Source organism: Tripterygium wilfordii, chromosome 22, assembly GCF_013401445.1.
Source record: "Tripterygium wilfordii isolate XIE 37 chromosome 22, ASM1340144v1, whole genome shotgun sequence".
Taxonomy (NCBI): Eukaryota; Viridiplantae; Streptophyta; class Magnoliopsida; order Celastrales; family Celastraceae; genus Tripterygium; species Tripterygium wilfordii.
In genome coordinates, this window is record NC_052253.1 from 1,758,868 (window position 1) to 1,773,319 (window position 14,452).

The 14,452-nt window shown below is 36.3% G+C and overlaps 3 protein-coding genes and 1 long non-coding RNA gene across 5 annotated transcripts; 3 read left to right on the plus strand and 1 right to left on the minus strand.

Annotated features, from left to right (window-relative positions):
- LOC119992051 lies at positions 1-1,677 on the plus strand. Its single transcript, XR_005466310.1, has 2 exons — positions 1-976; positions 1,270-1,677. It is a non-coding gene; the product is annotated as an uncharacterized LOC119992051 (long non-coding RNA).
- Positions 1,678-2,965: 1,288 nt separating this feature from the next.
- On the minus strand, positions 2,966-4,006 carry LOC119990493 (acidic endochitinase-like). The gene has a single exon (XM_038836436.1). The coding sequence runs from the start codon at positions 3,966-3,968 to the stop codon at positions 3,084-3,086; it is 885 nt and encodes a 294-aa protein (XP_038692364.1). The 5' UTR covers positions 3,969-4,006; the 3' UTR covers positions 2,966-3,083.
- Positions 4,007-6,238: 2,232 nt separating this feature from the next.
- LOC119990722 (40S ribosomal protein S27-2) lies at positions 6,239-7,242 on the plus strand. 2 transcript variants are annotated; one of them, XM_038836794.1, is made up of 4 exons: positions 6,239-6,375; positions 6,508-6,639; positions 6,726-6,754; positions 6,839-7,242. In XM_038836794.1, the coding sequence occupies exons 1-4, from the start codon at positions 6,373-6,375 to the stop codon at positions 6,963-6,965; spliced, it is 291 nt and encodes a 96-aa protein (XP_038692722.1). In that variant the 5' UTR covers positions 6,239-6,372; the 3' UTR covers positions 6,966-7,242. The 2 variants fall into 2 exon arrangements, with proteins under 2 accessions (XP_038692722.1, XP_038692723.1); XM_038836795.1 differs by having other exon boundaries at positions 6,508-6,609.
- A 6,131-nt stretch (positions 7,243-13,373) lies between these two features.
- Positions 13,374-14,398, plus strand: LOC119991683 (ethylene-responsive transcription factor ERF087-like). Its single transcript, XM_038838080.1, has one exon. The coding sequence runs from the start codon at positions 13,413-13,415 to the stop codon at positions 14,214-14,216; it is 804 nt and encodes a 267-aa protein (XP_038694008.1). The 5' UTR covers positions 13,374-13,412; the 3' UTR covers positions 14,217-14,398.
- The last annotated feature ends 54 nt before the right edge of the window (positions 14,399-14,452 follow it).

Below are 14,452 nucleotides of genomic sequence, written 5' to 3' on the forward strand. Positions count from 1 at the left end.
ACGACGTTTCATGCTGATGTCGAGAGCCTTCTTCGCGAAGCGACAAATATGTATCCTCATCTTGATTCATGTATCTGGGTCGTTTTCATAGATTTCAAGTGCACTCTCTTCTCTCCTTCCCCATCCCTCTGTCTTCTCTGACTATCGCTTCTCGGCCAACCTTCAAACAAAAATTCTGAGACGTAAGTAACTCTGAGCTTTTAGGTTAATTTTACAATTCGTTTCGTTATATTTTGGTTTCTTTTTGAGGTAAAGATTTCTTTTCTTTTTTTTTTCTTTTTTTTTTTTTGTAAATTTGGCTTCTTCCGAGATTCATTGCATGCATTTTGGGGGACCTAATAAAGAAAGGTATGAAATATGATTCTAGAATTTCTGTTTTCGTATTTGTATTTCTTTGATCATAACCTTTGTTTTGGTTATTTGTCTTTAGAACTTGAGAAAATCATCAACTTCTGTACTGTACGTTTAGCCTGTTTTGGTTCTCAATCTTCTGAATAATTGAACATCAATGATATAACTGCACAGTTGTTGAAAGCAACTATCTCATTTATGTCTTAGTTGTCTTATATAATTACATGTGCTGTTTTGAATGCATTATTTGGACAAACCTACTACTCTGTTTTTTCTCTTGGAAAAGGATAAAGAATTGAAGAGGTAATAGTAATATATAAGGCTTCTTGTATTTTTTAAATTAAAGAAGCTCTGCATGACCAGGAATACTGCGTTTGTCTTGCCAATATCTATGAGGGTTCAAATATTCTTGAGTGAAGGAGATCTTCATGTGTTGAGAAACACTAAAGAGGAAGTTGTTGCACTGCCAATGGTAACTGATAGATGATATATCTGTAGGTTTATTGTTGCCTGTTGGCATAATTATCTGAAATAATATTGCGATTAATGTGTTTTTCTGAGGAAATTTGATAACCACAAAGAGAAGAAGATTCACCACTATCCACGAACGGAAATATACAATAAGGTAATTGTTTCTCACTTTCTTTCAGTCTGTATCATTCAAGATGTTTAATGAGTATAATCCAACAACTTCCTATGTGCCTGGTAATTCTAATTTGGATTATCAACTCTTGTGTGCTTTGCTTGTGAATAATCTCAATTGGCATAATTTACTTGTGAATGTCAGTGGTTTGGTAATGCAAGCATACAACTGAGATTATCTTTGTGGGCATAGTATCCATCTTTTGTCTTTTGTTTGTCTTATTTGCTTTTCAAAATTTTAAATTTTGTTCTAAATTTAAGTCTCTTAATGGCAAGATTAGGTTTTTTTTCCCCTGTGGAACATGCAAGGGATAAAGAAGAAGGGAAACCGAAGAGTAGCAAAGCAGAAGAAATCAAATAGGGTATTATGATTTTGTGTTGCGTACCCTGTGCTAGGAGGGACATAAAGGGTATGCAGTCATGACTTTATGATTCGAATTGCGCCACCAATTCTGTTGAACAAGTTTGATTTTCTGGATTATGAAACAATGGAGGAGAGGGTTTGAAGATACATTGTCAGTTGTTTATTCTTGAATTTTTTGAAGCTGCGTTTCTTTATTTGTAGAATCAGTTTATTACAATTGACATGAAAATTCAACTATACAAAATTAATAGGACATTTGTGGGTCTCTGATGTGAGGTTGCTCTTGAATTTAAGGAGGATCAAACGATTGAGCTATTAAAGAACAGTCTCATTATCATCATTCTCGCAACTTTTGGAAGTGAGCATCATATCCTAGTTTCTTTTTTCCCCGAATACTCCTCTCTATGGCCGCAGTTAGTTATTGTTGGCAATGTATGGCTTTGATGTCAAGTATGACAACACTGGCAAATACCTCCATTATGAAGATTTATTCCAACATTGAACATCCTGAGACGACCATCTTTCGTGAGAAGTTCGAATTGTTTGCACTGCTATTTCAATTTAGCAGTTTGTTATGAGTCTACCTCGGCTAAGATTGTTGGCCTCGGTTAAGATTGTTGGCTTCCCTAAGTTCATGTGATTACCCGCCGTCCTAACGCAACGCGCGGGCCTCCTGTCTAGTGATACTTGACTTTCCAAGTAGCTTCATGGTTTTAACTTTGGAAAATAAAAAAGGAATATCAAAAATCTTTTAGTGGTTATTCAAGGAAGTTGAGATAATATGAGTGGGGGAAAAGGTAGTTTATGATATTAAACTACCTTGTTTGATGGCTGCTTAGTACTTACACAAAAATGGCTGGAGGCCAGAACAGAGGGCATTGAGACTTGTGGAGCATGAATCATGTTAGCGGGGAGTCTGGAAGAAGATGACGTTGCTTCCCCAATAGAAAGAAACAAAAGACCTGATGCTGTGTTCAGTTGCAAAAACAAGAGGCTCACCACCCATGCCAACCTCTTTCAGCGACCATCATAAATACGTTCATGTCAGATGATCATAATCCCCATCACAACCTTTGGCTCTGCTTCTTTTAACTTGATAAATCTTCTTTTCACCAATCAAAGAGAAAAAAACATACATACGGCATTGGAATTCGGTAACTCCATCATGACCACTGTTTAAAGACTAAACGCTAGTAAAGAAAAACACTCATCAGATAAAAGGCAGCGATAAGACGCTAGCTTGGTCACGTGAATGTGAAGTGCAGAGCACTGGTATTTACTATCATACCCTTTTGTGTTCCAACCAAGGCCTGTCACATTAAGAAATTGGTTATCTCATTATGGCCCAAAGCTAGCCCATTAAGATCCCAATACACATCTTTGACAGGTTGGTTGTTTGGTAAGAAATTGGCTATCTCATTATGGCCCAAAGCTAGCCCATTAAGATCCTAGTACACATCTTTGACAGGTTGAGTGTTTGGGAGTGCTTTGTATTTTGGTGATGTGAGGTAAAAAGTTGTGACAAAAAACGTTTGATCTGTCATAAATTTTTTTTATTGCTTACCCCACGTCATGCAACGGATAAGCTCTAAACTTAACGTGTATAGATTGTATAAGAAAAAAACCTTTATTATCATATGTTTAAGTGAATGTTACACTCTCAATACAAATATATAAATATATATAGGGTGTAACTTATTTAGATGGATGATACCATCATCCATACCTAGACATTAGGCTTGATAGATGCACTATAACCATTATCATAAAATTTGTTCCAAATCATGACTCCTCCGTACTTGGCCGAAGTCTTGATTTGTGGTAGAATCTGAGAATTAACCACGTCCGCCGGAATGAACCCGCCGCTTGGAGCAGCTTCAGCAGCTGCCGGCAGCCCCAAGAACACTTGACTAGCTTGAACACCAGTCCACTGGTTCCAAGCCCTCAATAGGTTATCAGCATTATCAGTGTACATACATGGAGGATTGTTATAGAATTGAACCCAGACATAATTAAATAAGCCCGTAGCGATCGCACCGTCAAGGTTAGCATCTGGGAATGGACATTGTGGAGCTGCTGCTAAGGACAATTGTTGGTTAAATCCCTTAAGTGATCTAGCTAGTTCATCCCAATACTGGCCTGAACCGGACTCGATATCAAAATCAATCCCATCAAGAACAGCGTCCCCAAGAGGTCGCGAGTTCGATTGACCACCTAAGTAATTGTTCCAGAGATAATCAGCAACTTGTTTTGCATCATCAGCTGAAGATAGAGAGTAGCTTCCTGCAGCACCACCAATTGAGAGAAGTACTTTGATGCCTCGTCCTTGACAACCTCGTATGGCCTCGCTTAAACCGGTGCAACCATTACTGCCCGGGTCACAATGACCTGCCAAGTTTAGTACCGGAGTTTGGCCATTGCCAAATGTGGTTAGAAAAGCTATATTGACAAATTCATAGTTTCCTGTGGCACAAGTATCAGCCAGTGTGCCTTCACCGCCATTTTGGCCCCAGTAGATGGCAATTCCAGCACCATATGAGGGAGCAATGAACAAAGATAGAATAGAGACTAAGCCAAGAAGAATAGATGTAGTGATAGAAGTTTTAGCCATGGTTGGACGTCTTGGTTGGCTTCTCTGACTCAACAATGGTGGGGAGGGTACCTATATTTATAGTTGTGTCGGACATTCACACCGGACTTTTGTAGTTGTCGTGTATTGCAGGTCACGTAACCAATTACTCGTTTTGTGGGGTTTACAAATTCTGATTCGAAAAGTCTTTTAACTTGACTTACAATAGTTTCATTATTAGAAAGTTCACCTCAAACACCACAAATTGATATCGTCTTTTTTGAGTAAAAAACTCGTATGACTTTGATCTTATTGGCCGTCATCATTGATTTTTAGGCTCAGAAAACGTATGAGTTGTGTGAGAGAGACTGATTGAACTTTTGCTTATATATCACTTGGTTGGGTTATGCCAATGCGATATGGGATAAAGTTTCAACACTTCCTCACACTTGTTGACTGAGTTATGTCAGATCCAATAAATGAACAAGTATATGTCATGTCCAAATAGATCGAGTCTTAGCTCCAATACCATGTTAGTCTAATTCAAACACTACAAACCAATATTGTTTGCTTTGGGCTAAAGACCCACACTACTTTGTTCTCATCGGGCCATCGTCATTGTTTTTAGGCCTACATAACGCGTTGGTTGTGTGAGAGGGACTGGATTGGACATTTGCTTATATGCCACTCGGATAAAATCTTGAAGAAGTTAGAAGGCAAAATTTCTCATCTATAATGTGAAAGTGATCAATTTTCATGCCGGGGGCTGCTTTGGAAGAACATGATCAATCAAACATGAGTCATCACTAAAGAACAATGTCGTTAGCCTAATTAAGGACGACTGTGGAGCCATGAATAGGAAAACACCTCAATGAACCATTGCGGTCAAGTGAAACGACAGTCCAGCAAGGTTGGAGAAACCGACATTAATTGTCAAGCTCCTCAAGTCATCAATTCTTCGGAGTAGACTTGGAAATTTGTTTCAGTCCCCATTGATTTAATTAATAATGCGTGGCATATAGTCATAGAAATTCCAGACATCTCAAGAAAATATGGGATTGTCCAATGTTGACTGACTGACTGCTTTAACTTTGTTTAGACTTGAATAGGTGAGTATTGTTGAATGACAATGCTAGAAATCCTAAAAATATGATAATTAGTTATATGTCTCTGACCATATACTATATAGCTAATTATCAATTTTTAAGGTTATATAGTTATTATCCGCTTTATCAAATTGAAGCCCAACTCATCATTTCAGAGTCTTACAAGACTCATTGCTTTAAAAATTAAAACATGTTGATCTTACTAAGTCAAGAATAATTAATCAACTTAAAAACTATCTTTTGTATCTTTATTTTAACGATAAGTTTTTGAGATAAGTCAATAATAATAATATATTAACATATTTTAGCATGAGAAGAAAAAACATGAAATTATATGATATGTTATTTTTGGAAAATAAATATAAAAGATTTATTTATTTTTGAAGTAATTTATTTATATATATATATATATATATTAAGTTCTTAACCCACAAGCTTCAAGGCAACTAGAAAAGAAGCATTTGCACAAGAAGTGAAGAACACAGCACGTGAGAGACGTTTGGTTTTGTAACGTTCGAAGATCATGGGCTTGTAAGCAATTAAGGCCCAGTTTTGTTTATCCCTTAAACGGTTAAACCTACTCTATAAAAGAGTTAGGCCCAATGAGTTCCGTTTGAAATTCAACCCATTATCACCCCACATGCTACGTTCCTCCTATGTCCATTGGATCCAATGAAGTTTTATAAGGTTTGTGGTGTTACCCGAACTATATTGACGCCGTGCATTATTGTGAAACTGACGTACTGAACCCAAACACCGTCAAACAATCTTGGAATAAGCATACATAGTTCCCATAAATCTGAACAGCTGCTGCTAGATACAACTTCAATTCCTCTTTCACTTGCCATGTGATAGACAAATTTCGCGTGACCTTGTTCCAGTGTTGAATTGGACCATGCTCAATGTCGAACTCAATACCATCCAATACAGCTCTTCTAGTATTTTTTATACTGAGATATGAGTATGTTTTTGGGTCCGAATAAAATTTCCAAGTGTTTAGTTTTTGTGGCTCTAAACAGATCTTCAGTCAGATAAACATTTAAGTTAATTATTTAAAAATTAAAACCCATGTCCAAACCAATTTGTCGGGCCCATGTCACGGCCCATAAGGCTATAACCACAGGAAAAAAATGACGCAAATAGTGGTCCAGCAAGTGCATATTGGGCCTAAAAGGAGAGGCTAGGATCTAATTACTTTGTAATTATCTTAGACCTATTTATATCCCTCCTAAAACCCCGATCCAGATCCCTTCCCGAAGTCGCAGCACTCGCTCTCTTTTGCCCGCAGAAGGGATTATCGCTTTCGCGAGTTCTGCAAAAGAACAGTTTCCCGATCGAAGATGGTGAGTTTAAAGTCAATTATCTCTTTAACAGCTTTCTTTCTCCTTCGATCTGAATTATATGTTTGATTTTTATTTTCTTCTTCCCACTGTTTTAGTGATTTCTCCGTCTTTGCGTGGATATTTGATCGTTAGGTTCTTCAAAACGATATTGATTTGCTTAACCCGCCAGCGGAGCTGGAGAAGAAGAAGCACAAGCTCAAACGACTTGTGCAGTCCCCTAACTCGTTTTTTATGGTACATATTCATCTATACGCATGCTTATCGGTGCATTTATTTTCGATTTTACTTTTGGTTTCTGGTTACAAGAAGATGAGGCATTGATTGAAACCGTTTGTTTTGAACTTGTGTAGGATGTCAAGTGCCAGGGTTGCTTCAACATGTAAGTCTCTTTTGATTTAGTTATTTGATTCATTTTATTGTTCAGTAGTGTAAATTTTAAGACTGAACACATAAATATGTGCAGAACCACGGTATTCAGCCACTCCCAAACTGTGGTGGTGTGTGGGAATTGCCAGACTGTGTTGTGCCAACCTACTGGCGGCCGTGCTAGGCTTACAGAAGGGTGCTCTTTCAGGAGAAAGGGAGATTGATCCATTGTTGGTAAATGCTTCTTGAATTGATTCTATGAGCAAAGAAATGGAGCGCTTGTGGTTTTTGTTCTGGATTTGATTTTCTTTTAACATGTAACCATGTTAGGATTGATTTATGAGACCTACATATTTATATTAGCGTTGCTGTTTAATTATCACTCGGTTTGCTATCATTTGTTCTTTTTGGCAGTGTCAGCAATTCACAATATGAACACTCGAATCATTATTTGTCTAGAGCTTTAAACTTCGTCCAGATTCATACTTTATGCCCTTATCAGTCTATGACTTTTGTCATTATCAATTTATCATGTGAAACTAAGATTAGTTGTTAATTCTTTCTAAATAGAATAAATGCTATTAGATATAGTTGCTTCTGTTCAGGGTGGATGTTTGCTTTGTTACCGATGTCTCCCTCTCTGTACGTTATAATGATTCTGGACAAGTTGCTAGTAGTCCAACCAGTTGATTGTGTTTGATCATGTTTTTCTGCGGTGTCGAAAGTTCACCAGTATCATGTTTGGGCTTTGTACTTGCTTTTCCTCTAAGCTTCCAATGTTGGCAGCTTCTGTTGCTAAGTTGTACAATGTATGTTTCTTGTTAGCCCTAAGGATTTTTTGTTTATTTGGATGAAGTGTTCATAAGCTTGCATGGTCTTCATCTTTCTTGTGCTCGTTAAGAGAGTTATGTTTTGTTCAACAGTAAAAATAACTTTTCTCTTACAATTTGGGTTTGGCTTTCCTTTTTCTTATTATTATCTGAATGCTAGGAGAAAGCTGCACGTGCACCCTAGAGTTAATTCCCCTAACTAGATTCAAGCAAACTATCAAACAAAGCTATTGATGTCATTGTGCAATCCACCTGCAGTAAATTTGTGTAGTTAAATCTATATTTTTTTTAGCTCAAATTTGGTATTGTTAGAGTGATTGTGCAAGATAAAGATATCATGGTCTTTAACCAATCTGGGGGTATCAATGGGGGTTAATCTTTCTTTATCTTTCAGAATCTTGTTGGTATCAGTGCTGATTATGGGTGATAACTGATAAGCAGCAAGTATATGTGCTAAGGCAAAGTTATTCCAGGTTCATCTTCATCCTCTGATTGTTATTTTGGCTTGTAGGTTTTGAGGGTGATTGGCATTGAATGATCAATTATAAAGTTTAGAACTTAGTTTAGGCGATTACTTTACTTCCTGTTTGTTTTGATTTTTTCTTTCCACGAGATTACTTTCACTTACACTCCAGTATAGATGATTATTGGTAACCCTTTGTTGTATTATGGAGTTGTGATATTTTTCATGATGAGATGTTATGCTGTACTGTAATGCCTTGGAGGAGGTAGTCGTATGGAAAGAAAAGATGCATTGTTCTCTAAGATCGACTCCAATGAGATCGACCCCAATCATATAAAATTGCAAATGAAAGATACACAGGTTGGGACTTGGGGGACTGATCAAGCTGTTTTGGAGAGAAATCTGGTGTCCACCACCTTGAAGAGTCCTCCACAAACTAGGCTGGAGTACTAGTTCTGATTTGTAATGTTCTAAAATGTGAAGAAACTATTAGTTGAATACGTAGATAATTCTTTTGTTTCTGCTTATATGTGATCAGGGCACTAAAAGCTGCCTATCATTATCAGTACCTAAAAAAAATGGTCTGTTTCATTTTTGTGTTCGATTTGAACGACCAACAATTGGAGAGTCCATGTGCCCGTCCGCGCACCCCATATACTCTTGTGGGTTACATATGCACAACTGGAATTCAGCGCAATCTAAACAAGGCTTTAGGTTAGTAGCGACCCATGTATGTATGTGCACAAACTGTCTGTTGAAAATCCCAACTCTATTCACATCAAATATATTGTTTGTTTTGGTTTGGGTTTATCAGTTCTCGTAGATACATGAGTCCGTATGGCTTTGTTTTTTTTTTGAGCTGTTTCACTTAATGGTACTTAAGAATAGGAAAAGGTCTCTTGGTGTGGTAGGGTCGAGTTTTCTTATAAACCACATGATTTGAGCATACCAAATAAATATGAGATATTAACCATTGTTACATTCAATTCAAATATATGTCTTAATCACCTTGCCAAAGGGTTAGTTGGCTAACGCATACGAGTTCTTTGTCACCATCACGTGAGTGTCTCAAACTCAACGGTTACAATCTGAACTGAAGTAGAAGGTCAGACAATATTTATAAAATGGAGAGCAAAACAAGGTCATTGTTTTGTCACTTTTTGTTCCATGTAACAAGGGAAGTCTAATCCCTTTTTGACTACATGTTTCAGTGATGTATGTTGCCTGGAAATCCGAGTTATGTGGACTAAAAAGTACCCAACAACTTTCCTGCTCCATTTCCATCTTGATTATACATTAAAAACAAAAACAAAAACAGCTTGACCTCTTTTTCTCTTCAAATGCTATCTAATCCAATTAGACATTAGCTCTTCACATGGAAATCAAACTAAATTCACTGATAAACTTAAAAGTATCACATTGGTATTGATTAGTACTGTGATGGGTATAGAAAAGTAGTAGAGAATCTATGATGATCTATAGGGTGGAGGTAGATGGATATTGCATATTCATGACCCTAATTAAGGTCACCCAAATATGATTACATATGGAACATGAGAGAGAGCCTTACACATGTATGTATATATTTACAAAAAATATTAGTCAATAAAAACCTAATCTCAGTCAAATGTAACTTTAAATTAATATTATTCAAGTGTCCCTACACATTTAATAATTGTCAATTTGAGAGACTTTCCTTGCACCAATATGACAAGCACCCCCTTCTCCTATTGAATTAGGACTACAAAGAGGGCAGATGTTAGTTGGCTTTTCACATATACTTTGTTTATTTTGGTATTAGAGCATGCACAGTGGGTGATGTTTAGAGTGCTCCAAACAACACTTTATGTTGAAATGTAATGCTAATTGCTCACAATGTGTAACATTTGACACTTCAAAACATGTAGAAATTTAACTCACACTTCATGTTTGGTGTGTGTCTAAATGGATAAATAGTGATAAACACAACCAATCAAATAATGTCACATTTTGAAAATGAAGAGAGATATGATGGAAAGTAAGAGAGAGATTATGGAAAGGAAGAGAGAAATGATGGAAAAGAATAGAGAGAAGAGAAAGAAAATGAGTATGGAGCGTTAGCTCAAATGTGTTCATTATGAATGTATTGGAATGTAGCACTTGTTAAATTGATAGTTACACAAAAATTGAGGTGTTTGGAATGTGAGATGCTCACAAGCCAAAGTCTATCGTCAAACCTAATTTATAGAGGGTTTATTGGTTCAAGAAAAATTGACTTAGAGTCACACTATGTGTCTACAACGTGTGGATTCTATCTTAATAGTTATTAGTGGTCACCCCAACTTACCTTAAATTTCGTGCTCACAAAATTTAAATAATATCGTCTTTCCTCAAAAGTCTCTGCATATTTTTGACCTATTGTGACCCGCGTTGTTGTTTGAACCAGATTTTCATTAAAGTGGTGCGAAATTAGTAGTAATTGATGAAGGGTGGCAGGGGTCTGCTGTAGTAAAAACTACAACAGATCCCGCTGTAGGTAATTTGGGTCGTAAAAAATTTTTATTTTATTTTGAAAAAATTATAGATGTGTAGTTTATGATCTAACGAATCCAACGATATATTTTTTGTTCAAAACAAAAATCATATGCTATATGAAAAATGCTTAACAATTTTAGACCATCGGATATAAACACAAAACATTCGATGTCTGAATCAAGATGAATTTGATTTTTGTTTTGAACAAAAAATATATCGTTGGATTCGTTAGATCATAAACTACACATCTATAATTTTTTCAAAATAAAATAAAAATTTTTTTCATCCCAAATTGTTATTACAGCGGGGCCTGTTGTAATTTTTTTACAGCAGAGCCCCGGCACCCAATTGATGAAGGTGAACCCTTTGCCTTATTTCCTTGTGGGCAAATATATATATAAAAGAAATTCTCTTATATGGATTTAAAATACAGACATATATTTTCACCCGTTGATTTGAAATATATAAAACTCAAATCAATAAGTCTCATTTGTCATTTCAAATCATTTGTTTTTTTTTAAAGACTCACAGGTCACACACAAGCTAAGCAAATTAATAAGTCTCATTTGTCATTTCATTTTTTTTTTTTTTTGAAAGACCCACAGGCCACACACATGCTAAGCAATGCCCGAGGGGCATGAAAGCCACCACAATGGATAGAAAACTACCCAAATCCCAAACCCCCTGATGAGAATAGAACCATGAACCTCAAGATCTTGGACAGATAACCAGACCAACCAAGCTATCTCCCATTCTCTTGTCATTTCATTTTTTAAACACTTTCAAAAAGTGGTTTTGCATTTTAGTTTCCATTTTAAATTGGTATAAGAAAACTCCTATATTTATAAAGTTAATTTCGAATATTAATTATTGCAACATTGGGGCCCACACTTTAAAGTCTTGATATATTGGATCTATTGAAACAGGGGTTCGTAAACAATTCTATTTATGGACGTTCGTAAGAGAGAATGACCCTTATATATAGATGTATTTGTATACCATTGTAGTCATTAGTTGATCATAATTAAGTAGGTCTTCCTAGGGAATGTTTTGATCAAAAAAGCAGTATATGCATGCCTAGCTAATATATGTCCCTCTCTCACATGCAACCCTCAATTGGAGATATAGGGTTAGTGGATAAAATTAATTAAAAGTAATGAGAAAGGATTGTGGCACATATCATTATAATTTTGTTTATTTTTGGTTTAAATTGGATGCACATGGGATGGAGATAATAATAATCCCTATGAGTGTTCCACCTAAAAGGCTTCTCTTATGCATTATATAGGGTAACATGAAGCTTTTTTTTTTTTCCTTCTTTGTTCTTGTGGATTTATATTCTTCTTTTGACCAAAAGAGATACTATTTATTTATACATATTTGATAAATCAAAAGGCTTATAATAATTTCTTAAAATACCCAAAAAGATGAAAAGGGTAGGTGATCAAGAAAATGTATGTAATCATACATATATAAATATATGCATGATAATGACTACTGAGATCTTCATATGAATGAATGAATCATGTATGCACTTAAGTCTTTGAGGAACCCATGCATGCTAATAATAATACTAGTGAATAGTGATGATTAGTGCAAATTATCCATGATTAGTGCTTTTGAATATATATATATATATATATATGAGAACTCTCATTTTCTCCCTCCAAAGGAAGCATGTGAGGATAATAATCCAATTATAAGAGCTTTTAGTATAAAATATATTTAATACTATATATAAGTTTGCAAGAAAAGTATACATGATCTAGTAAGGAGATCGCACATGCCAATCATACGTACTAATCTGCTCATCAAACCCTGCTCATCATTGTATATTTCACTAAATCTTGCCAATACATTATTGTAATTGTTATTATATTAACCATATATTGGGACAAGCAATAAGCATGCATACATACATACATATATACATACGCAGGCCTATATGTACATACGTATAGGAATTAGTAAACCGTGTCTTTTATTGTAATCTAGATCAATATTGAATGGGATAACAACATTAGTTAAAAATAGCAAAATATTTCATAGATAAAAAAATTGATTGATTGAACTAATTATTAGATCGTCTAAAACACAAGCTTAATAATTAAAAAAACTGGAGTCTAAGAAACAATTTTTTGGGTACAATTTCATGTGCCCGGATGAGATATGAACTTGTTGAATATATTCTTCCTCAAGAGATTAATTTCTTTATAGGTGAGCATTTAAAAAGAGAGAACTTGTGTGTTTGCACATAATCATGAGAAGATGTTAAAAGAGGAGTAATCATTCAGTAGTTCTGGTACACCACGTTATACGTTGATGTGGTGCATCAAAATCTATAAGACAATGTCAATTCATAGGCAATTAGTATAACTTTTAAAATTTGATTTACAAATTACCTATTCTATTCTCAACTGTCAACGCATTGTCACCAATCATTCGTGAATTGATGCTATACTATTAGTTTTGGTACACCACATCAGTATACTAGTACCATTGAATAATTTTTAGATGAAAGACTACATAATGAAATGAAATCTAATTACACTAACTAAAATATAAGAAATGTGGGCCTACTCCCAAATTATGTACATTATATATATTTTTTTATACTTTTGTCATCACTAATTTTGGAGACTAAGGGTGTGAATGCTATTTAAGAAAATTGACAAGGACAAATGTGGTAAATCACAATAGAACGTGGAGAGAGTATAGCAATAATAGCATTTAACATCGTCCTTATTTAAACATGCAACCGCTGATTAACATAAACACCACCAAAACCACAATTATTCTCTCCTCTCTCACTACTCTGCTCTTCTCTTCTCTTCTTCTCACTAATACTGTCTTGTTCTACAACAATGGACTTGACAAATAACTCAAGAACCAACTCCCCTTCCTCTTCCAAGACCAAAAGAAAGCCAAACCAGACCAAAAAACAAGACCCACAACAAGAACAGGAGGTGAGGTTTTTGGGGGTTCGAAGGAGACCGTGGGGACGATACGCCGCCGAAATAAGAGACCCGTCGACCAAAGAGAGGCATTGGCTTGGCACTTTTGACACAGCCGAAGAAGCCGCGCTGGCTTACGACCGAGCGGCCCGATCCATGAGGGGCTCCAAGGCCAGAACCAACTTTGTCTACTCCGACATGCCTTCCGGATCCTCCGTCACCTCCATTATTTCTCCTGATGAAGCCCAACACGATATCTCCTCTCTTTTTATCAGCCCAACCCACAATCACAACCGCCAAAATGAAACGGATAACTACTTTTCTCTCACTCCGGAAACGTTTGGGTTAGGAGAGGCTTGGGCTCAGCCCACAGCAGTTACTGGGCCATACCAGCCCATTACTGGTATCGCGGATGGTGGTAGCTCTGGATTTGGGAAGAGCTGCGATGACGTGGAGCTCCCGCCTTTGCCTCCTGACGTGTCCAGTTCTGCTTGTTATGGGGTGGAAATGGGCCAGGGGTTTTGGGATGATACCAACTATTATGGGATCTCGGATGGGAGGACCAATGGGCTTGATTCTGCATTCAATGGGCCTTATTCGGGCCATGGGGCTGACGAGTTTGTGGATCAAGGCTCACTAATTGGGAGAGCGTCGGTTTCGGATAGCGTAACGGATGGGTTCGATTTGGGCTCAACGTCTGCCTATTACTTTTAAGCTCATAATTAAATATTTACGACATAAAGTGCTAAAACAAGTATTATTAATATTATTATTTAAATAATTAAATGTGTTGGCTTTGGGCTTTTTTTGAGTATGGAGTGATTTTGTCAAAGCCCATGAGTTTAGGGCTTTGACCTTTTTTTTTGGCTTTTCTGTCTTTTGTGAGGGTGTGAAATGTACAGATGTATGTTAATTTGATTTCCATTACTCTCCAGTCTCCACCTTGACCA

Excerpts from the sequence above, each read along its gene's own strand:
- LOC119990722 (XM_038836794.1), top strand. Across the intron at positions 6,640-6,725 it reads ATCTATACGCATGCTTATCG|GATGTCAAGTGCCAGGGTTG; the intron begins GTGCATTTATTT and ends GAACTTGTGTAG. Across the intron at positions 6,755-6,838 it reads TGCCAGGGTTGCTTCAACAT|AACCACGGTATTCAGCCACT; the intron begins GTAAGTCTCTTT and ends AAATATGTGCAG.
- LOC119991683 (XM_038838080.1), top strand. The coding sequence starts at position 13,413 with ATGGACTTGACAAATAACTCAAGAACCAACTCCCCTTCCTCTTCCAAG.
- LOC119990493 (XM_038836436.1), bottom strand. The coding sequence starts at position 3,968 with ATGGCTAAAACTTCTATCACTACATCTATTCTTCTTGGCTTAGTCTCT.